Here is a 21,831-nt window from a genome sequence, read left to right as displayed (position 1 = left end):
CCCATGTTGATGAATTACAATCATCACTGAAACAGCTGGATATAGCACTGAGAACAGGTGGAGAATTTACCCATCTGCTACACATTAATAACTATAAATAGGATAATGCAAAAGCAATTGAATTGAGATCCATACTACTTTTTAGTTACACATATACAAAATGCTGTACAAAACCTGGTTTGCAATAAGCAACCCTTAATGCATGCGCCCAGAAAAGGAATACAGTTTTGGAGACTCACAGAGACAGCACAGAAAATTCAGGAAGATGTGACCAGAAATCATAAGACCATATAGAGGGTGAAAAAAATAAATAAATAAAATGTAAAACTGCTTGAGAAGAGACAAAAACAGAGCTAAAGAAATTAGGAGGAATAGTGGAAACTATTTTTGTCATTAATGCTTGCTACATTTGATGTAAAAATGAAACAAAATTATACATCCCAAGATAAAAGCTTATATAATTCATACTAAGATTACTTTTCCAAGAGAAGTGAAATCTTCATGGTTTTCTAGATCTTTGATTTATATACAAATAAGATGTGGTCAATATGTTTCAGATGATTAAAGCAAGGGAACAAAAGGGCAGGGAACAAAACAACCACAGCACCTTCAGCGATCTGTGAAATTCCTCTGAACCACAGTGTTTCGCTGGGTAGAATGACAGTTATACTAAGAGTCCGCTTATCCGAGCTTCTGCTGTGTGAATAACACACAAAAAATAACATACAGAAAACTGCAACGTCTCTAAATACAGTTCTCACTTTGTATTCACAATTATCTAATCAGTAATGAAGCTACATTGGCATAAGTTAAAATGAAGATTAGTCACTTTGACTATACTGCAGTATCTGAAAAGAATATTATTTTGTAGTGTTTTTCTTGGACCAAGAAAAACAAGTGTCTGGCTACATTTCCCACAATGGCTAACAAAATCACTAAGTTTTCAAAACTCAGGATTTTCAGAGAAAGAAGTCATTTCTGCAATTGCGGTAAAACAGATATAAATTGTAATTGTCCCATCATGCCACAAAACAGGATATCACCGGAGAAAAGTTAGTCTGTAAGGGCTCTTTGGTGGTTCAAATGAAGTTCTAGAGCCCAACCACATGCAGATGATGTTGCATGGGAGCCTCCTCAGAAAACAAAATAAAGCAAAAGATAAAAAGGTTAAAATGGTATTAAGTACCACAGTGAACCATTTTAGAGTAGAGCAAAGCAAGTGCAGAAGCTACTATTCTACCTGGCCAGTCTGAAATACCTAGTTATGCTGTATTCATGTCTACAGATGAGAGCAAACAAATCTGTGAAAAAATGCTCCTGTAAAATAAAAATGTCTAAGGTTTGCAAAGGCAGCAAATTAATATATGCATTAAAAATGTGGAAGAGCACTAGCGTGAAACTTAGGTCTGATAATATCTAACAGTACCTAGAAGAAATGTGATACAAAGGCCCCAACATCAGTTGGAGCACCCCATAGTGACAGACAGAGAAAATTAGTTTCAGAATAGGACTTATCCAGGGAACTTCCTTCTGAGGCTGTCTTTGGTTTTGTTGCTGGCCCACAAGTGAAACTTCCTTAGTTGGACAGACACATTGGAAACAAAAAACAATGGTATGACACATAGAATTAAATTTTAAAGCAAGTGATTATCAAGTCTCTGATTTATCATTCCACATTAACATAAATGAAACTAGACAAATGAGAACAGTATGCTGTCTTGAAGCAATTATTTGTCATCGGTAATGTATAAAAGTGCAATAAGTGTAGCTGTTAGCATAGTAATGTTTTCATCCATCTGTAATTTCAACATTCACTCAATTAGAAAACCAAAAGATGCCCTTTCCTTTTACTCATTAGGAAATAAAATAAAATAAAATAAAATAAAATAAAATAAAATAAAATAAAATAAAATAAAATAAAATAAAATAAAATAAAATAAAACACACTGCAAAGTCAATAGCACACATATGAAACCTGTGTGCTGCCTGCACAGTCCTGCAGAAAAGAACAGAAATAGTACCAACCACAAAGCTTAGACCTAAACCTACATGTGAACTTTAAAGGGCAGAAGGGCTCCGATCTACTGATTCAGTAGCAGACATCTCCGCTTTTTTATTCATTTTATTTGATCGTAACACTGTGAGTTGAAAAAAATCCTTCTTCTGTTGCAAAAGCAAGAGTCATTGCAACTGCTTTAAGGGGTAAATATCAAGATACACTGCCTTTTTTTCTTTGTTTTCTAAGTCATTCCTCATGTGCTGATTTAAGAAAAAATCAGTTTATTTTGTGTTTCTTTGTTAGTCATCCTAAGTACCAGGCTGTGTGCTATTCACAACTTTGAAAATATTTGGTTACTGGCTAGAGAAAGCTTGAGTTTTGTTTTCCAGCGTGAGCCTTCCATTTCCCATCTCACTTGGACACCAGACAAAACTGTAACTATAAGGGACTTTTAATGACTGAAACTTTCACTACATGGTGTTAAGCCACTAGGAAAATAGAAATAAATGAAAACTTTACCTACTTTTAATAAAAATAAAATAAAATACAGTGTCATCAATTAAAATTTGTTGTCAGATGGATCTCTGGAACAATATATAAGAGAGGACACTTTGCTTATGAATCTAACAAACTTTGCTCTCCAGCTGAAGATAGTTTTCTGCTCTACATTCAGCCACGTGTCAGAGAAAACATACCTGAAGCTCACGTTCAATTGCACTGTTCACAAGCAGAAGAAATAACTTTTTCAATTAGCCTGACTTGGACTTTGAGACAAATTCTATTTATTACATTCACTGTGTCGTCTTTCACATTCTTTGTGCTCATTACATGTTATGCAATGGAAAAACAGCACGCTTCAGCAAACTCCCAGTAGACTGTTGCAGTAACTAACCCTGCTCTGCTCTGTATCTTTTCTTACTATCTAAAACTATCTATATTCAGTTTGCAATTGAAAAGACACTGAGCATGTACAGAGAAAGGCAAGTAAACTGGTGAAGAGTCTAAAGCATATGTCTTATGAGGAACTACCAAGGGAACTAGGATTGTTTAGTTTGGAGAAGAAGGTGAGACCTTATCACTCTTTAAACCTCATGAAAGGAAGCTATGGAGATGTGAGGACAAAAAGGAACAGCCTCAAGTTATGACAGGGTAGGTTCAGGTTGGACATTAGGAATAATTTCTTCTCAAGGAGTGTGAGATATTAGAAGAGGTCGCTCAAGGAAGTGGTGGAGTCACTGTCCCTGGAACTGTGTAAGGAAAGGTTAGATGAAGTGTGTAGGAATGTGGTTTTGTGGACAATATTGGTGTTAGGTGGACAGTTGGATTAGATGACCTTAGAGGTCATTTCCAACACTGATTATTCTATGGTTCTGATATGCTTATCAGTCTTACATAGCCTGATCCTTAACTTTACCTTATCTAAACAGACTGACAATATATTTCTTAGTCTCTCTCTAAAGGAAGCCTGTTAATTTTCATATAGAATTTTTTTTTTTCAGATTTTTGAGGGCTCTTCAAACGTATCAGTATGTTTCTGAACCACAGTGACAGTTAAATAAATAGTCAAACTGTAAATTACCTCTTAGCCTTTCAATCAGGTACTACAGTATTAGAATTAACAAGCATTCTTGCTAATACAGGAATTGTATACCCACTGATACATATTCAATGGTGTTTGCTAGAATTTATATTCATGCTACAGTCAATATTAACTAATCTAAGCTTCTGTTTTTACTTCAGTCATTAGATCATACTTTCCTGTTGCCAGCAGTTTATTACACAGCAACTAGTTCTAAAGCAGAAGTATTATCATAAATGACAAAAATAAATAAGTGAAGATCTGCATATTCATTTTGGAGAAACACAAATAAATGAAATGCTAAAATTAACCTCTCTGATCTCTTTAGAACTCTCAGCTTTGTAAAATATGGGTGCTAATCTCATAAGGACAGACTGCTTAATGATTTCTGATATTACACATTTCTAATTGGGTCAGAAAAGGATGCATACAGACAATAAAAAATACTTGTTATAGTAGACAAAATAAATTAGGCAGCACATATTCTGTATGCTTTTATACAAACAGATGGAGACTTTCTGGAGTTTAATAGTTCCCTTTTTACATGCTGTTGCCATCATTTAGAACTACAGCTAGTTTACTGCTAGGCAAAATGGCAAGCAAATAGAGCTGGCAAACCAAGCCGTCAAGTCAGTGATTGAAAGGAAAAATGCAAAATTGACTATGGATGGTCAGTTTTAGAATCAAGAGTTCAAGTCCACTTACATCAAGAGCTGTGAGTTAATATGAGCTCAGACAGCACTTGGATGAAAAACATGGCTCACCTTCAGAAACAACCATAACACTGAATTTCACTCTGGGGTATACTGGTGCATATAAGGAAAAGTTTTACTGTCAGTGAAGCTACTTCAAATTTATGCTGATTTAAATGAGAGTAGATGATGGGCTGGCTGTAATATGCTGTCTGGTTTATAATAGCTCAGAGAATCACATGGAAACGTTATATATCTCTAGTGTAAAAACCCTAATAATCTTGGTCTTATATAGGAAAAAAAAAAATAAAAATCAGCTGATGACATTAATCAAGATGTGCAACAACACAGAGAGATTTGAATTAACTGGCAAGTGGCAATGGGCATACATATGTCAAACAGGTGGAAAAAATGACTGAGTGGACAGAGGTTTGGGCTACCTTGCCATATCTGCTGACTAACTTTTCAGTGTCTGATGCCCATATGTATTCAGGACAGTCTTAACTGTTATACTTGTAAATGACGGATGGTACACAGTTGTCAAAACTTTCTCATCAAGCAAAAGGTAATTTGCAACTCTAATCCTGTGACCAGGCCTAGTGGAAAATAAGATTTTAGCTTCTGCTTTTCCTCCAAAACTGATGAGCTGAAGCAAAATGTAGCTTCACACTGTTCACTATGTCCTGTTGGAGTAGAAAGCACTTTGGTTTGGATCCCAACCAACCATTTGTTTTCTACTCAGCCAGGTGGGCTGAACAGAGCTCTACTAAAAAAGCACGGATGTTGCCACTTCTGGTTGTTATTGATAATTCAAATCCCAAGACTGATTCTAATCTAGGATTCCTTCAACTTGGATGGAAATAACATCTTCAATAATTGTCAAGGCGCTTTGCTTCTTAATAATAATAATTTATTTATTTTCCTATAATTAAGACATAATATTGAATATTACAGAATTCTTTGGCTTGTCAAGACAATTTGGTGTTCATCACATTTAAACCATGTCTTTCACAACAATATTTGAACATTTTTTTTCCTCCCCTCTATGCTGTCATCCTCTATTAGAGATAACGAGAGGACAAATACAAATAAAGTCATTTGAACCACTAATTTGTAGTAATGCCTCTTTCAGACAGAACATCTGTCAGAATTTCAGATAGTAAAATACTGCTAACGATAAAATAAGCGTTGTTATAGGTAATGATAAACATGCTAACTATATTTTTACTGTTGAAGGACAGACACTTTGCTGTCATAAACCAACTCAATCTCACACTAGTGGTAGAATTTCATGCATTTTATATGTTAAGTCTGATAACTCCTACATAAAAAAAAATAATGGAAAAGAATATATTTTTATTAAATGTGATAGATACAATGGCGTCAAGTAGCTCAGTGCAGAGAAAAACAAAACATTAATATAAAGTTTAGATGGACAACTCCATTAACATACAAGTAAATCTGACTCAAAGAAGCAATTGCTTTCCCTGGGGATCTGAAATGGTTACACATGACTATCAGAAATATAAACTACCATTGTCAGGGCAGCCTATACCTGGACTAACACACTGTCAAAGAAGGTTAACATTAGATTATACTACTTCAAAACACAAACGGCATTATAAAGCGTGTATTTCTATACATCTTTGCTTTTGCAGGTTTCTTCTGGAACAAATCCACAAACAATTGAATACACTGTATGCAGTAAGATCTGATGCATTAAAACAAAGAGTTAAGTACATGGTACAAGATGTCTGGATCTCTGCAACACGCTTCAGCTCCAGAATTAGCATGCCTAATTAGATGAAATCATGATAGAAAAGTGTTGGGCAGTAAAACAAATGCATTGCCCAGATAACACAGAATTTCTGACAGTGAACACTTCTCTGAGTTCCTTGGAACCTCTTTCTGTACTTCTATTTCAAACACCAGAGTGTTCAAGTGTAACAGCTCAGGCCTTCATCAAAACTCATGACCAACAGCATAAGTAAGAAAACTAATAATTGATGATCACATAGAGAGATTCTAAACTTATTTACATGGAGATCTAAGAAGAAAGGTAAATGCTGTATTCCCTGTACTAAAGTGATACAGAACATTACAGACTGATAAAGTTCAGTTCATTCTCTGAAAAATTATAGAGTAAGTCCAGAACACAATTCTGTAGGTTCTAATGCAGAAAAGACAAGTAGGAATTAATGAATTTGCCAAGAGCAAATAATACCTAACAAACTAGATTGCTTTCTGAAGCAATAAAAGCCCAGATTGATGTATAAGAAGAGTGGATTGTATCTATCTTGACTTTAGAACGTTTTCAACATTGTAGCACACAACATTTTTGTATTAGAGCAAGGACATCATAGTATGGATGGCTAGACATGCAGACGGATTAAGAGTATGTTAGATGATCCAGCTTACAGGGTGGTTGTCAAGGTACTGTACATAAATTATGTCATGGCTGATAACAAACAGGGTACTACTGGAGTCTGTCTTGTAAATTGACTGGTTGACTTGGGGAAAATAGTGGAGTGCATTCCTTCACAGTTGCAGAAGAGCAGGTGGACTGTCAATCAGAGAAACCTAAGTAAGCTGGAGAAAGGGCCCAGAGGGACACTTTATGAACTTCAGAAAGGACAAATGCAAAGTCAAGCACCTGTGAATGAAGAAGTCCTAGCTGGCAAGCAGTCACACTGACAAAGACCTTGAGGTCATGATGAGTAGCAAGCTCATTATGTAAGCCAGCATACACTGGGTTTAAAGAAGACCAACAGCTTCTTGGGCTGCCTTAAAATGACCATATCCAGTTGATCAAAGCAAGTGATTACCCACTGTTATCCAATTACTCATTAGTCTATCTTTAGCACATTGCATCCAGTTCAGTGCCCCCAAGACAACGACCAACTGGAGTAACTTCAGTGAAGGGGAACCAAGATGTTGAGAGGCTGGAACAACTGCCCTGTGAACAGAGGCTGAGGGAGAAGGGCTTATTCAGCAAAAAGAGTAGAGTTTGTGAGACCCTAACAGATGAATCACAGAATTCACAAGGAGTTCATCAACAAGACAGAGGCAGGCTTTTTAGAGCAGAGCCCAGTGGTAGGACATGACACCACAGACATAAATTTAAACTGAACTGAATAAAAAACTTTTTCCACCATGAAGGACATTCAAGGATTGGAACAGGTTACCCAAAGAAGCTGTACAGCCTCCGAACATGGAGGTCTTCAAGACTTGAGCAAGCTGGTCTGGTCCACTGACCTACTCAGGTTTCTTTTAGACTGAATTATTTTATATCTGCAATCTATATGTCTGCATTTGAGCTAGGTGTCTAAGCTCCCATTAATGTCATTGGAGATCTACTCAATACAGTCAGTAGAGTTTAGTCAATAATTCATATGACTAAATGCAGATGTCTATTTTAGGATGAGATGAATCACATCACTTCATTAACTGTATTGATTAGCTCATTGTTGAGTAAAGTTAGCTTTCATGGACTTGATCAGCTGTAGCTGTCCACATCATATGCCTACAGTCATATGAGCTCCCCACATGAGGTTTAAAATATCAGCTTTCAAACGCACAATTCTTCCCACTCAAAAAATGTCTCAGAACTGTAGAAGTGCACACTTCATTCCATCAGAAAATGTCCAGCCAGTTCTTGGAAGTAAAAATAGCAGGGATTTAATTAGAGGAATGAGGGAGCCATGAGCAATGCCTGTTACAATGTATGCATTAAGGACCACATGACAGAATATTCAAAGAGCAGTCTCCCAGTTCTTCTGTGCCAATCTCTGGTGTCTTCAACAACCAAAGACATGAACTGGAAGTGTCAGGGTCCTGAGTACATCTGCAGGTTCCTATTGTCCTGCCCAGTCTTTAACCAGCTGTACCCATACATCCTCCACTGCCTTGGGTGCAGCACTGAAGCTCAGGCTCTTGGCCTTAGTACCTTGCCTCTGTCCTGCTGTAGATATGTTGGGCTTTATCTTGTCGAGGGTTCAGTAGCACTAAATGGAACTTCTGGACATCTCATTGACCTTTTCAGTCTCAGCAGTCCATGGAGCCACTTGATCTGTGGGTCAAGTGCTACTTCACGTTTGTGTCTTCAGAGCTTCAGAATGCCCTTCAACAGTATTACTAGTTTTGTTTTTGTTTTTGTTTTTTTCCCTTCTCCTTTCAATATTATGTATAGGCTAAAAGCATTTTGTAACGTATCTGTTTATATGAAACATGCTGTGATGTTGTTCTAGTATAACTCCCACCACCACTTCAGTAAGATAAAAACCTAATTGCACAGTCAGAAAAACATGAAGCAAGATCCAAAAAATACTGAGCAATTCCTGAAAAAGTTACTGTGATATACTTTCTGATTCTACATCATGCAGTTGTGGGTAAATGACTACAGTTTCTCATCATAAACAAATTACATATTTTCAACAGTTCTCCAACTATACACTAAATCATTGCACGTAGAGTAGCACCATGACAAACTAGCATGCATCATTTCAAGTGATTGTGCCACATTAGTCACTGCCCTAACATATTTTATTCATTGTAATGATCTGTACCCAGGAAGAACAAAATTTGTCACCTACATTCCTAACGAGCTTTCTCTTTCTTTTTGAATAGTTCAATCAGGCAGACTGAGCTCCTTACAGGATAAGTCACTCTATCAAAGGAGTAAAATACAGCAGCACACTACCCATAAGCAGAAAGCTAAAGTACATTAGATTACTCACAGGAAAGTTTATTATTTGCAAGACCAAGACGTGAACTATTAGTTTCCAAAATGTAACCCGGAAAATTGTTGTAATTTTCAAAGTGCTACATTCAGGGTTTCAGTGACATATCTGAACATACCCAAACAGAACTACTAACAAAAGACAAGTTTCTAACTTACCTCATCAGTTTAGAGGATAAAGTTCTGAAATCTTAACTGCCACTATAAAAGTATACCACCAGAAACAAGATGCGAGCACTTAAACAACCAGTAGTTGGTTCTCTCTCTGTTAGTTCTCGAGGCAGACAAGTTTCAGCCACATTTCTGACAGGCTATAGTATGTGAATAGCCAGTACACGATTGACCAATGATGGTCTCTGCAAAGTTCATTCACAAGAGTTCTAGCAACTCTTGTGAAATTAAACAAGGGAAAATGACATCCATATTACCTTACCTGTATGGGTACTTTTGAGAATCCTTTCTTATAGAAGACATAACTGCTAATTTCAATATTTACTTCAGCTGCCTCTCAAATGGTCATGAGAAATATATTATTTAAGAGTCTGAGAAACTTCAGCTGCATGACAAGTGTTAGGTACTATTATTTCTAGTAGTTATTTCTACAAACGTCTTGCTCTTTTGCCTCAGTTCAGCTGACTAAAAGAGTTTATCTTACAGTCTTTTTTATTTTATTTTATTTTTTCCCCTCTTGTTTTACAGCTTTAATCTCGACAATGGAATTTAGACCAGTAGAAATTAGCAACAGAAATTCCTGGTCTGTCAGAACTGGATAAAGGAAATACATGTCTGATGTCACAGAAAGCTATTTCATTACTACTCCTAATTAGGAAACACCATCCTATTTCCACTAATGATCTGTTTCTGGAGATTCTATCCACTGTTATATGGAGGACTGCTGTTCTGGCAAAGTACATTACCTTTTCAATGACCAGTTAATGGAGAAGAAATGCCCTGTATCTTCCCTTTCTCCTTTTAAATCTTATCAATAATTTAAACTCATATTTCTAGTTTAGAAGCCCTTGATGCCACAATGTTTTCACCTTCAATAAAGATGTAACGCCATCGCAAAACTTAAGCAAAGGCAGTGTTTTCCTGGTTACCATCCTCCAAATTTAAAAATTAGATGTGGTGAAGAAAATAAAGCTGTCATCAGGAACTGACACAAGGAACTTTGTAATCTATGAACTCCATGGACCCCAGGGAGAAGCAGTGATTAACTGAATTGATCCATTTGTGACTGATCATTGAAATTCAGTTCTCTGAATGTCTGACAATCTTCGTGTCTTTCTATTTTCATCGTTTTTTGTAGGAAAGTCATTCAAGCACTGGATGCTTTCACATTCATCACTTCAAACTGGTTATTTGGGGTTGGAATTAAAACGTTATAAAATCAGTGGACCTCCTGCATTCCTTCCTTCAAGCCACTGCAATGCTTTATCTGATGTTACTGTCTGTATTTGAATAAGGATGCCAACATTAAGCATCCAAGAACTTAATAAATTAGACCCTGGCTTTTTTGAACAAAGAAAAAATTTCACCAAAATTTAAAAGAACAAGGAATAAGGTAAGGTAATGATTTAGAGTAGTCATTGGAAAGTTAAATGGCTTTCAAAATGTACATATGAATAATTGAAACAGCAAATCAGCCTTGCATGCAATGAATCCTTGCACTCCTATATTTACCATATTTAATACAAGAGTCTACAATGTATTCTAACTACTAGAAATTCACCGTAAAATACAACTTTTAGAAAAGAACATGCAAAAATATAAAGAAGTGATATACGGTATGAATCTATATATTTCAATCTCTATATTAGTTCATTTATTTTTATGATGCTAGGAATAGACAGCAAAGAGACAGAAGCCCCCAACTGAATCATGACCAAGATAATTAAAACACTTTCTTTTTAATACTTTCATAGAAATAATGCCATCTACTCTGTTATACCATGCTGAAGCACTAGCTTCAGGTTTGGCATATCCAGTGGACAAAAAAGAATGCAATTGCAAGGAAATATACTAACATTAACAACGGATATTATTACTTTTATTATACTAACTTGCAAATAATCATCTTTCTGTCAGCACCTCCTTGTTTCCACTTGTCTAGTTTCACTACTCTTAATGTTTAAAAAAAAAAAAAAGATCTTTTTGGTAATTAAGTAAAATGGGATGTTCACACATTTAACTTTCCTATGAAGTGGAAAATAGGCAATAAGACTAACTGCTTTAGAATGGCTGAAATAAACAGTAGAGACAATGATACTAAGGCAGTAGTAGTGGGTTGAACACAAAATTTAAGGCATATCTCTTTCTCAGATTCAGTGCAACAGATTTAAAGTCAAGTGCAGAGAAAGAAGTGATGCCAAGGAAAGAGCAGACAAGATCTGTCAACAGAAATAAATATTTTTATCTGAACAGAAACTGTCCTTAAAAGGTATACTCAAAATGTAAAAGGACTTTGAAGGATACCACTGAAAACATTAGTGTCCAGCAGCTAGTACCTGACCCAACCTTACCACTAAGTGTATAATCTGAATTTATAAATTCCAAGTGTGACCCTCTTAAAACTGTATCTGTTCACTGCCAGTTCTACATTTTATTGACAGAGCTGTGCAAACAAAATTCTAACACGTGAAAAGAGGAACTCATGCAGAAGATGCACTATTGCAAGGACTGCCTGGTTCCACCAGGGCTGCATTCAGGTAGGAGCCCTTCCCTCACCCTGCAGGCACTAATAATGGTGCAAAGCAGCACCAGCCACCTCTCTTTCTCACACTGCTCATGCTTCTCCTGCAGCAACTGGCCAAGAGTGCTGGGGTTTTCTGCTTCCAGTGACCCAGTTGTCGAGACAACATTCAATTCATTAGACAAATGGCCATCATGGGAGGCCATTATGGGAGGGATTCTTTCTCTTCCATGAAGGAAAAGTGTCCATTCGGAGAAGTTCAGGCAAGTGGAGAGGTGGAGAGTACCAGAGTGAAGTAGCTGTGCTTAGACATGACGCCTAATACTGAACAAAGAAAGGAGAGATATATAAAGATTGGATGTTGGGAGGAAAATCTTTATTCAGAGGGCAGTGATGCACTGGAATAGGTTGCCCAGAGAAGCTGTGGAGCTGCCATTCTCTTGCTTGGGAGATGAGGGCCCACACCCACATCCCCTATGACCATTGTGGTGAGGTGACCATGGTGCCACAGAGTGTGTCAGGGAGCGGCCACCCTGACCCATGAGTCCAGGTATCAGGCCTACTATTGGTGCCAAACTTGAAAGGAATTTGATTCAGAGCAGCATTTTTTATTTTGGGAAGTCAGGGCCTCTCAGCTCAGGGAACTGGGATCCCCATTGAGGAGATTATCATTTCCACAGGAACAAACTTAGAAAAATGTGTATAATAAATTAAGAAACATAGAAATGTTGTAAAAACAAACAAGCTGTCCGCTAGTACAGCCACAGCAGTACTTATTGTACTGTCTTTTGCCAGTCCCTTTAAACCTTTCCTTTCACCTACAGTTTATGGGACAAACTGCCTTACTGAGCAAACAGGAGAGCTCAATATGCTCTGCCAGCACTCTCTCTACTATCACCCATGTCTTTTGAGGGGGTCACGGATCCCCTGCCAGGCTGGTTCTTCATCTCACCCAACACAGATTTCCTGATGGAGTTTAGATGTGGACTTGAAAGAACTGTAGGCCAGTTTCCCTCCGTTGACAGCAAAACGCTTGTAGCTTTGATGCATGTAGATAAATGTTTCTTCTGAGCTGGACAAACCCACAGACAAATGCTCCTCATTCCACGAGGCGTGATGCCAGCCTGCATTTCATGTCTGGCTCAACTCATCACTTCTGGGTGGACTTCAGGGGCTTACTTCATTGCTACTCAAAGCCTTGGAATTCCTCACCTTCAGTGGAACTTCCCTACGGTTGTCTAGTAAAAGCATCTGAACACTCAAACACTCAGGTTAAATAAAACAATAAAACCCTAACCTAAAAATAAAGGAATAAAGAGAATTGACAAGAGTTTGGGGAAGCGGGAGCAGTCAGGTTTTCTCTCAGGAGAGAGAATAAAGAGAGCCAAAATATCCCTGCTGTAAAAAAGGCACCAAAGGAAGAGAGAGCATAGACCTGAGCTCAGCTAGAGCCACAAAAGCTCAAGCCATGCTAGAAGGAATATGCTTGGGCAGCTCACAGTTGATGAACATCAAGTTTTGGGGTTCTCTTTCTGTTCCTTCGACTAAGCTTCATATTGAGTCACACATTAAGTTTGGAGGACGTTTACTTTTGTGTCAGCGGTTTACAGGCTGGTTTGGTCCGATTCTGTGGCTAGCAGGCTGGGGGGACCCACAGACCCACGCTCCGGGAAAGGGAAAAGAGGGGGAAAGGGCAGAGTGACGGGCCTACAAAATAAAACAGCTGCAATGATCTGAGGAGAAACAAACGGATTGACTAAAGAAGACAGTGGAATGCAAGATAGCACACTATCGTACTGCAGAATACTATCTAACTAGAATTCCTGCTAATAAATCAAACCCAAGGAGAGAGAGTTCCCAAAAGCTGAACAACATACTCCAGTGCCGAGGCAAGATGATCACGGGAGCTCACACCCTGCCAAGATGAAAAAGGTGAAGGAAATTGTTTTGTGGACAGTATTTGTCTTTCCCCCTGAGTGGAAAACGGAAACACAAATAACACAGAGTCCTCTGGGTACTATGTAGCTCTTCCTCTCTTCTGAAAACCAGGCACCTGGAACCATCCACAATCCATGGAACTGGAGCAGTAACACTTTAACAGTGCACTGCGGGATGTTATGATGCGGAATATGATAACCAAAAACCACCAAACCCTGACACCTTGTAGACAAGGCATGATGCATATCATTAACGCTTTCCCTGCTGCCTGCAATACAGAAGTAGAATGGAGGCATGTGCACATCAGTCTGAACCCTTCTTTGTTTTTGTCTCAAAGCTTGCTCTCCGAGGCATTTCATGATGTAAGACTCCGACTTATCTAGGAGATGAGAGGTGTGAGTTGCCGTGTGGCAGTCGGCATCACAGTGTTACATTTGAAAGCATTTCTTTGGAGCTGCTTGTCTTCGGAAGAGAATGCTCAGGACTGTTTACTGGCAGATCTGGCCCGTGCCCAAAGAACTCCAGCTTGCTATGGGAGACTGGGGGATGATACCACTGTATTCTGTGAGGGCAAGATACGCACTGGTGCCTCCATGCTCCCTCTTATCTGCTGGCAAGGCCCAGAAGATGAGAAGGAGTTCCTGCTGAGATCCAAAATCCAGAAGCTGTCACTCCAAAAGGAGCTGACTCAACCACTATGGACTTATCAATTTATAAGTTCGTACTGCCATTGGAAAGGTTAATGGCTGTCATAGTCATCATCCAAACAACAATCTCTGATAAGCCATATCTAATGAAGATCAATGTCTGAACCACAGACAACACTGGATGCATGGTGGTGACTACCTCTCTCTTGCTTCCCACAAAGGCTTCTTACTTTTATTTCCTATCTTTTCTAACACCTGCCTCCCTTTCCCCATGTCCCTAAATGACTAAGATTTGTAACAAGATGTTCAGACTAACATTTGAGCAGTTGTGCCTTCATCCCTCCATCGGGTACACACATGTTAAAAGATCCTCCTCTCCCTCCTATAAATTGGTGCAGGACAGCATTACACAAACAGTGATGATACGACGCTAAGGTCATGCCAACAATACAGCAGCAGTTTGTTACCAAAGCATCACAGAATGCTTGGGTTGGAAGGGTCCTGACAAGCTGAACTAATTCCAGCCACCTGCCATGGCCAGAGATTCCACTACAGAAGGTTAGAACAGAGCATCCATCCAGCATGGCCTTGAAAACCACCAAGGATAGGGCATCCACAGCTTCTCTGGGCTGCCTGTGCTAGTGTCTCACCAATCTCAGGGTAAAGGATTACCTCTAAGATTTAGTCTACTTCTCCAGATTAAAACTAGATTAAACCATGTTCTATCCCTATCAGACCATGCAAAAAGTCACTCACCACACACACTAGACACCAAATATGCTGTTAACTTGCAATCTTTACTAGACCATGCAGAAACATAGACTGGACTCAGATCAGAAGTGCTAGCGTGGGACCAGGGCTGAAGTGTGGCCAAGGGAGAGCTGCACTTCAGCATCTGCCATGAGGAGCAGAGCCAGCAGGTTGAGGGAGGCCGTCCCTCCTCTCTGATGCAAGGCAGCACCAGGTCCTCACTCTGCGCTGCCTGCAAGGGCTGCCACCATCTTGCTTGAGGGCCTGCACCCACACCCGCTGTGAGGCAGTGACTGTGATGTCACAGTGGGTGTCAGGGAGCAGCCATTGTGACGTGATGCTTGGAGCAGAGCAAAGGCTGCTGGGCTCAGCCTGAGCATCAGTGCGGTTTGGTGAGGCGTGGAGAGAGCAGGGACTCTCGCAGAGCTCACTGTTAGCACACATCATGTCCAGTAGGAAGAGGAAGGCCTCCAGCTCGGAGGAGCCAGGTGAGAGCACAGCATCCCTGAGCACAGCTCCTGCCAATGGGCAGAGGAGTGCTGGGGGTCTGCCTGTGGCTGAAAGGCTATGAAGGGACAGGCAGGGACTCCCCAACAGCTGCAAGGCAGGGCCACTCTGCTCCCAGGCAGGTGGGCCCAGCTTGGGCGGTGTCTGCCCACTAACAGCATTGGGCCTGCCATGGCTCCTTCTCCACCACCGCCTTCCCCCAGTACAGCAGACACAGAGCAGGACCCTGGGGACAGCCCTCAGGGACACCTGGCTGTGCAAGGTGCTCACCGCTGCTCACATTTGCTCTCTCCTCTGCAGTGTGCCTGCTGTGTGGCCGGGCAGATGTTGACCCGAACATCTGTGGGCGCATGGTTCATCAGAGGGGGATTTCCTTCCATCAGTTGTGCTTGGTGAGTTCCCCCATGGGCTCCTTCCACGTCACTGCTAGGGATGCTCCCTTCCTTCCGGTCCTAATGAGATCCTGCTCTTTTCCCTCCTACAGGAGTTTGCCAGCACCGTTAATGAAGCAACACGGGGCCGGTCGGGAAGTCAGGGCCTCCCTGTTGCTGCCATCAGACGTGCCATCAAACAGGCAACCAAGAAGGTAAGGACTCGTACAGAGCAGGCCGATTGGTGCCAGGAGAGGCTGACACCAGCTTAGTCTGGAGCTAAAGAAAGCAATCGCAGCCTTTCCAACGGCCTCCTGGACAAAGTTAGGGGATGAATCCTGTCCACCAGGCATCTTTGTAGAACGCGACCCAGCAGTGTCCACGTCCTGGGCCCTGCCCAGGGATGTGCGGCCAGCCACAAAAGCCCAGAGCCTGCTGCTGACAGGGTTGTTCTGCTCATTCCAGCAATGCTGTGTTTGTGGAGAGAGGGGTGCTACCATCGCATGTGCAAAGAGAGGCTGTGAGCGCAGCTTCCACCTGCCCTGTGCCCAGGATGGGGAATGCATCACCCACTTCTTTGGGCAACGCAGGTAAGTGCCGTCAGCAGCAGCCAAGCCAGGGAGGAATGTGCACTTACACCTCCCGGCAGCCGGACAGAGCCTGAGCCAGGGCCTGGGGCTCCTTCCTGCTCCTCTGCCCTTCTTGCAGCACTTCTCACTCTGCCCATCCCTTCCATCTTCCTCCAGGTCCTTCTGTTCGGAGCACCGCCCTCGCCAGGAAATTCAGGAAGCTCCACCTGAAGGCACCAACTGCCCCATGTGCCTGGAGCCTGTGGGGGACACTCTGTCCTACCACACCATGGTGTGCCCAGAGTGCAGACACAGCTGGTTCCACCGGGGCTGCATCCAGGTAGGAGCCCTCCCCTCACCCTGCAGGCACACTTGGCGCTCAGCAGCACCAGGCACTGCTCACTCTCACACTGCTTCTGCTTCTCGTGCAGCAACTGGCCAGGAGTGCTGGTGCTTTCTGCTTCGAGTGCCCCAACTGTCGGAGCCACCTCCCATTCGCTGCAGCAATGGCCAAGCAGGGGATCCAAATCCCATACAGGTTGGTGCCCTTCTGCCCACTTCTGCTGACATAAAGGCTGTTGTGCTGGGCTTGCCCAGGGGCTGTCATGGCCGGGCCTGGGCCTTGGCTGGATCATGAGCGTGTGTCCCACATTCATGGAGAGGCTGGGTAAATGGAGTTGGTGTGGATGAGATGGGAAGACCTTGGATCTTCTGCTGGGGACACTGGGGGCTCATCACTTCCCCTCCCTTCTCTTGTAGAGAGCCAGAATGGGAGGCAAATGATGCATATGCATCACTTCTAGAGAGGCACAGCCGCTGCGATGCCAGCGAGTGCCTTTACCCTGGAGGCAGAGAGCAGGCAGAGAGAAGAGGGTGAGTTACTGCAGCAGCTCTCCAGGGGATCTCAGCCTGACCACAGGCTGGGGGAGCAAGGACTGAGCACCAGAGATGTGCTGTGCTGGGCACTCCCTGGCTTGGCTCCCTTGCTACTCACAGCCACAACCCCTTTGCTTCCCCAGGCCCTGGCAGCTGCTCCTGTGCTGCTCCTGTGCTGCTGAGGGCACCCACCGTCGTTGCTCCCACTTGAGTAACAGAACAGACACGTGGGAGTGCAACAGCTGTGCTGGCCTGGGAACCGGTAAGAGTCAATCAATCGCGCTAAACCATACTGGGGCCAGGCAAGGCCTGGCAGCAAGTGCTCAGGGCAGCTTTGCTAGAGTCTGTCTGCCCCAAGAGGTCTGGCAGATCTCACTGTGGAGCTGCAGCTTCATCCTCATAACCTTCCTGCCTCCTCTTACAGCCTCCAGTGCTGACAATGAGAGTGTCAGTCCCAGCACTGCCACTCAGAGGGCTCTGGAGCCATCCAACAGCTCCGTGGAGCCTGAGAACATCCGCTCCATGCCTTCTAGCCAGGCAGCGCTGGGGACATCACAGACCTCCCAGCTGCCTGAGCACAGCAGCCTGCCTGAGACCGAGCAGGAGACAAGCAGCCCACATCCATCTGAGGATCAGGCTACCTCTCAGCAACGGCGAGGACGTCGTGGGCGCAGATCAAGAGCAGCCCAGAGGGCTGAGAGCGGCTCCCGCAGATCCACCAGGCGGAGGGCATCCAGGTCCTCCAGGGCGTCTCCAGCAGCTGCACACAGAAGACGTCCCACACAGCGAGGAAGAAGCGGCACACGAAGCCGCTCCCCGCTGCAAAGTCGGGCCTCACATTCTCGGAGCCGGCCAAGAAGACGCCATGACAGCAGGCGTACACCAGCCTCAGGGGAGCGAAGCGGCACCCGCAGATCAACAAGATCTGCAAGATCAAGGTCCACCAGGTCTTCCAGAGCGCCTGGACGCAGGGGACAGTCCAGGCGCTGAGGGTGGGCCCTCACCCAAAGTACTCCTCCGCAAAGACATCGGCCCCCAACTCCCACAGCTCGCAACAAAACAGCACGAGCTGGGCCCAACAGTGGAGGCCTTCCTGTGAGTGAAGCTGCTCCCCGGAACAACATCAAAGTCCCCCCAGACAGCCACTGAGTCAGCGCAGGAGCAGCCGACTGCCTTTCAGAGAATGGCCTGGGTCAAAAAGGACTACAGTCTTACATCTGGTTTCCATCCCCCTGCTGTGTGCAGAGTCAACAACCACTACACCACGCTGCCCAGAGACACAACCAGCCTGGCTTTCCATGCCTCCAGAGCTGGCGCATCTGCAACATCCTTGGGCAAGCTATTCCAGACTGTGTCACTACCCTTTCTGAGAAAAAAATTCCTTCTAATGTCCCACCTAAACCTCCCTTTGTCTTAGTTTAAAACCATCCCTCCTATTCATAATGCTATCCATCCTCTCATACTGTTGTACCCCCTTAATCACCTCCCTCATTACTCTGGTCCCAAAATTCCATCACAATAAAGATCAGAGTTCCCTCACAAACGTTTGTTGGCTTCATCCTTCCCTGCTCTTGCTGAGATGGGCAGAGGTACGGACCTTGACAAGAGGCTTTTCTCCTCCCCACTACCATCCCAGACCTCACTTCCCCTGGCCTAGTCCAGGCTGAGCTGGGTTCAGGCCACATCCCCGGTGGGGCACTCGACCCACATTCCTCAAGAGCCCAGGATGCTCTAGCAAGGTCTGCCCATTCCTGAGCTTGTTTCTGGCCTTGGGATGTCACTGTGTTCAGAGAACATGTCAGGTCCAGGGCTGCTTCCAGCTGTGTCAGAGCTTGGGCTTTCCTCCTGCATGTGGGCAGGCCATCTACTGCTCAGATGGGTCAGTGCAACTATGTTTCTAAGATGGGGTCGGGAAGATTTAGTCAGCGTGGACACCAGGAGGAAGTTGTTTGCAGAGACCGCTGAGGTGCTGCAATAGACTGCTCAGAGAGGCTGTGGATGCTCCATCCCTGGAGATCTTTGGAGCTGATGACAACTCAGCAGGCCCTGCAACCGCTCCAAGCCTCCAGCGGAGGCGGCAGTTGCTCCAACTGTCATGACGGAGCCTGCAGCTGCTTCCGTCCCAGTGACAGGCCCTGCCGTTGTGACGGGCCCTGTGGTGGAGACAGGCCCTCTGCTTGCTCCTTGGAAGAAAACAAAAAACAACACTCCAAAACTAAATTTTGATTTCACCAAAATTTCTGCCTCCCTGAAGTTAGAATAAAGCAGTGCAAAAATATAGCTACTTCCAAAATTGTGATGAAATCTTAATCTAAAATCTAGTTTTGACTGTAAACTAAGAGAAAAGAGGAAAACAAGTCTAATACAAATCACTAAAAAAATTAGCCAGAAGGCAGAGCATGTTGAAATTTCATTCAGCCAATTTTTCAGCATAAAAATAGACTTCTGAGAAAGCAATATTTAATGCCTATTTTAACGAAAAAAATAAAAAATAAAAAAATTAAAGTGTTTTAAACATCCTTCTTTCCTGCCATAATTCAAATACCAGAGAAGTTCTAATACTTAGCATTTCAGCTCAAGTGCATTCTGAAATGCTAATAGGCAGCCCAGGAACTGCACAGATTGAAATTTTCATCAGACTCTCAGGGACTTGTCAGATTTTATCTCTGTGGTCACATTTATCATTGGATGCCAGCTCTTACATAAACTCAAGGTGTACTCGTGTGTTGGCTTGAGTGCAGCTGCATCACAAGAACCACATGTGCTTTTTAATTTATTGGGCAGTACAAAATAAGATTCAGAGGTTTGTATTGACAACTACCATGGAATTAGTATCAGAATCAGTGTTGTGTCATTATCTTTAGTGTATTTCAATACTTGCAAATGTGTGTAGTTATGGAGTAGAATGGAGTTATGGGTGTAGAATGGAGTGGCAAAATCAAATGATCACAAGATATTGCTTCAAGTGCATTGGGCTTACATGGCAATCTTTTGGTACTGAGAAGTTGCAGAGGTGACCTGTGTGAGCAGAGCCCAGCAGCTGCAACATGATAGAGCAGAGCCAGCTCTAACAGCTCCAAAAGAGACCCACTGCTGCCAGTTGACCATGCACAATGCTGGTTATGCCTCTGAGAGAGGAGACAGAAGAAAGACTGTAGTCCATGGAGTGGCCCAAACTGGAGCAGACTGTCCCCCTGCAGTCTATGGGCACCATATAGAACAGATCTCCATGTGCAACCGTGGAGGAGCCCATGGGACAGCCATCTCTGAGGCCTGAAGGAGGCACAACCTATGGATACTCCTGCAGGAGCAGTCATGGATCACAGCTGCACCCTGTGGAGAGGAGTCTACCCAGAGCACAGAGGGAGCTGCCGCCTGTGTGTGCCACCTGTACCGCTCATGCTGAAGCAGTCCATTCCTAAAGGATGAGCCCTGCAGTACAGACTAATATTGGAACAGCGTTTGAAGAACTGGAGTCCGTGGGAAGCCCACGCAGGATGAATTCAGGAGGAATAAAATCCCATGAGAGGGACGCCACAAGAGAGTACACACAGAGAAGGACTGTGGAGGAGCAGAAGAGACAAAGTTTTATGGACTGTCTGTGACCTCAGTTCTCCTGCACTGCTTGTAGGGAGGACATTCAAGAAAGGGTGTGGGAGGAAGGTGTTTTTCAGTTGTTTTTATTTCTTACTGCTCTCTACTGTTTTAAGTTTAGAATACTGTATATTCTCAAATGTTCCATATTTAGAATATTGTGTCTAGTTCTGGTCTCCCCAGTTCAAAAAAGACAGGGATCTCTTAGGAGGAGGAGATGACAAAGATGACGAAGATCCTGGAGCATCTCCCATATGAGGAAACCTGGGTATGTTCAGCCTGGGGAAAAGAAGACTGAGGGGGAATCTGATTAATGTTTATAAGTATCTCAACGGAGGTGGGAGTGAAATGGATGGGGCCAGGCCTTCTTGGTGATGCACAGCAATAGGACAAGGAGCAACGGCCTAAAACTTGCACGTAGGAAGTTCCATACAAATATTCGAAAGAACTTCTTTAGGGTGAAGGTGTCGGAGCACTGAAACAGGTTGCCCAGAGAGGTTGTGGATCTCCTTCTATGGAGATACTCAGGACCCATCTGGATGCCCACCTGTGTGACCTATTGTAGGGAATCTGCTTTAGCAGAGAGGATGGACTTGATGATCGCTTGAAGTCCTTTCCAATCCTTGTAATGATATGATTCCATAATGGGCAATAAATTAAATGAATCTTCCCCAAGGCAAGTCTGTTTTGCCCTTGATGGTGATTGGTGGGCAATGTCACTGTCCTTATATAAACCCCTGAGCTTCTCCTTCTACCTCTGTGTTTTCTTCACTGTCCTGCTGAGGACTGTGAGTGAGAGAGCACTGTGGTGGACACCTGGTGCCCAGCCAATGTCAACTCACCACATCTAGATAGGTCAGGAAAAGTTTGGAAATCTTA

General features: G+C 43.0%; 2 protein-coding genes across 7 annotated transcripts in view; one reads left to right on the top strand and one right to left on the bottom strand.

Annotated features, from left to right (window-relative positions):
* Nucleotides 1-21,831, bottom strand: part of PCLO (piccolo presynaptic cytomatrix protein) — a 313,514-nt gene that overhangs the window by 261,062 nt on the left and 30,621 nt on the right. The window lies entirely within an intron of this gene.
* On the top strand, nucleotides 15,714-18,348 carry LOC140259499 (uncharacterized). Its single transcript, XM_072350912.1, has 5 exons — nucleotides 15,714-15,934; nucleotides 16,027-16,128; nucleotides 17,242-17,355; nucleotides 17,502-17,620; nucleotides 17,783-18,348. Exons 1-5 carry the CDS (start codon nucleotides 15,714-15,716, stop codon nucleotides 18,346-18,348), a joined length of 1,122 nt encoding a protein of 373 aa, XP_072207013.1.

This window comes from Excalfactoria chinensis, chromosome 1 (genome assembly GCF_039878825.1).
Source record: "Excalfactoria chinensis isolate bCotChi1 chromosome 1, bCotChi1.hap2, whole genome shotgun sequence".
NCBI classification, from domain to species: domain Eukaryota; kingdom Metazoa; phylum Chordata; class Aves; order Galliformes; family Phasianidae; genus Excalfactoria; species Excalfactoria chinensis.
Note: the sequence above shows the minus strand (reverse complement) of the source record. Positions and strands in the feature narration are given on the sequence as shown.

Bases quoted from the DNA above. Each gene is read 5' to 3' on its own strand.
- LOC140259499 (XM_072350912.1), top strand. From the start codon at position 15,714: ATGGCTCCTTCTCCACCACCGCCTTCCCCCAGTACAGCAGACACAGAG. The intron at 15,935-16,026 runs GTGAGTTCCCCC...TCCCTCCTACAG, and splicing joins CCTTCCATCAGTTGTGCTTG to GAGTTTGCCAGCACCGTTAA. The intron at 17,621-17,782 runs GTAAGAGTCAAT...CTCCTCTTACAG, and splicing joins CTGTGCTGGCCTGGGAACCG to CCTCCAGTGCTGACAATGAG.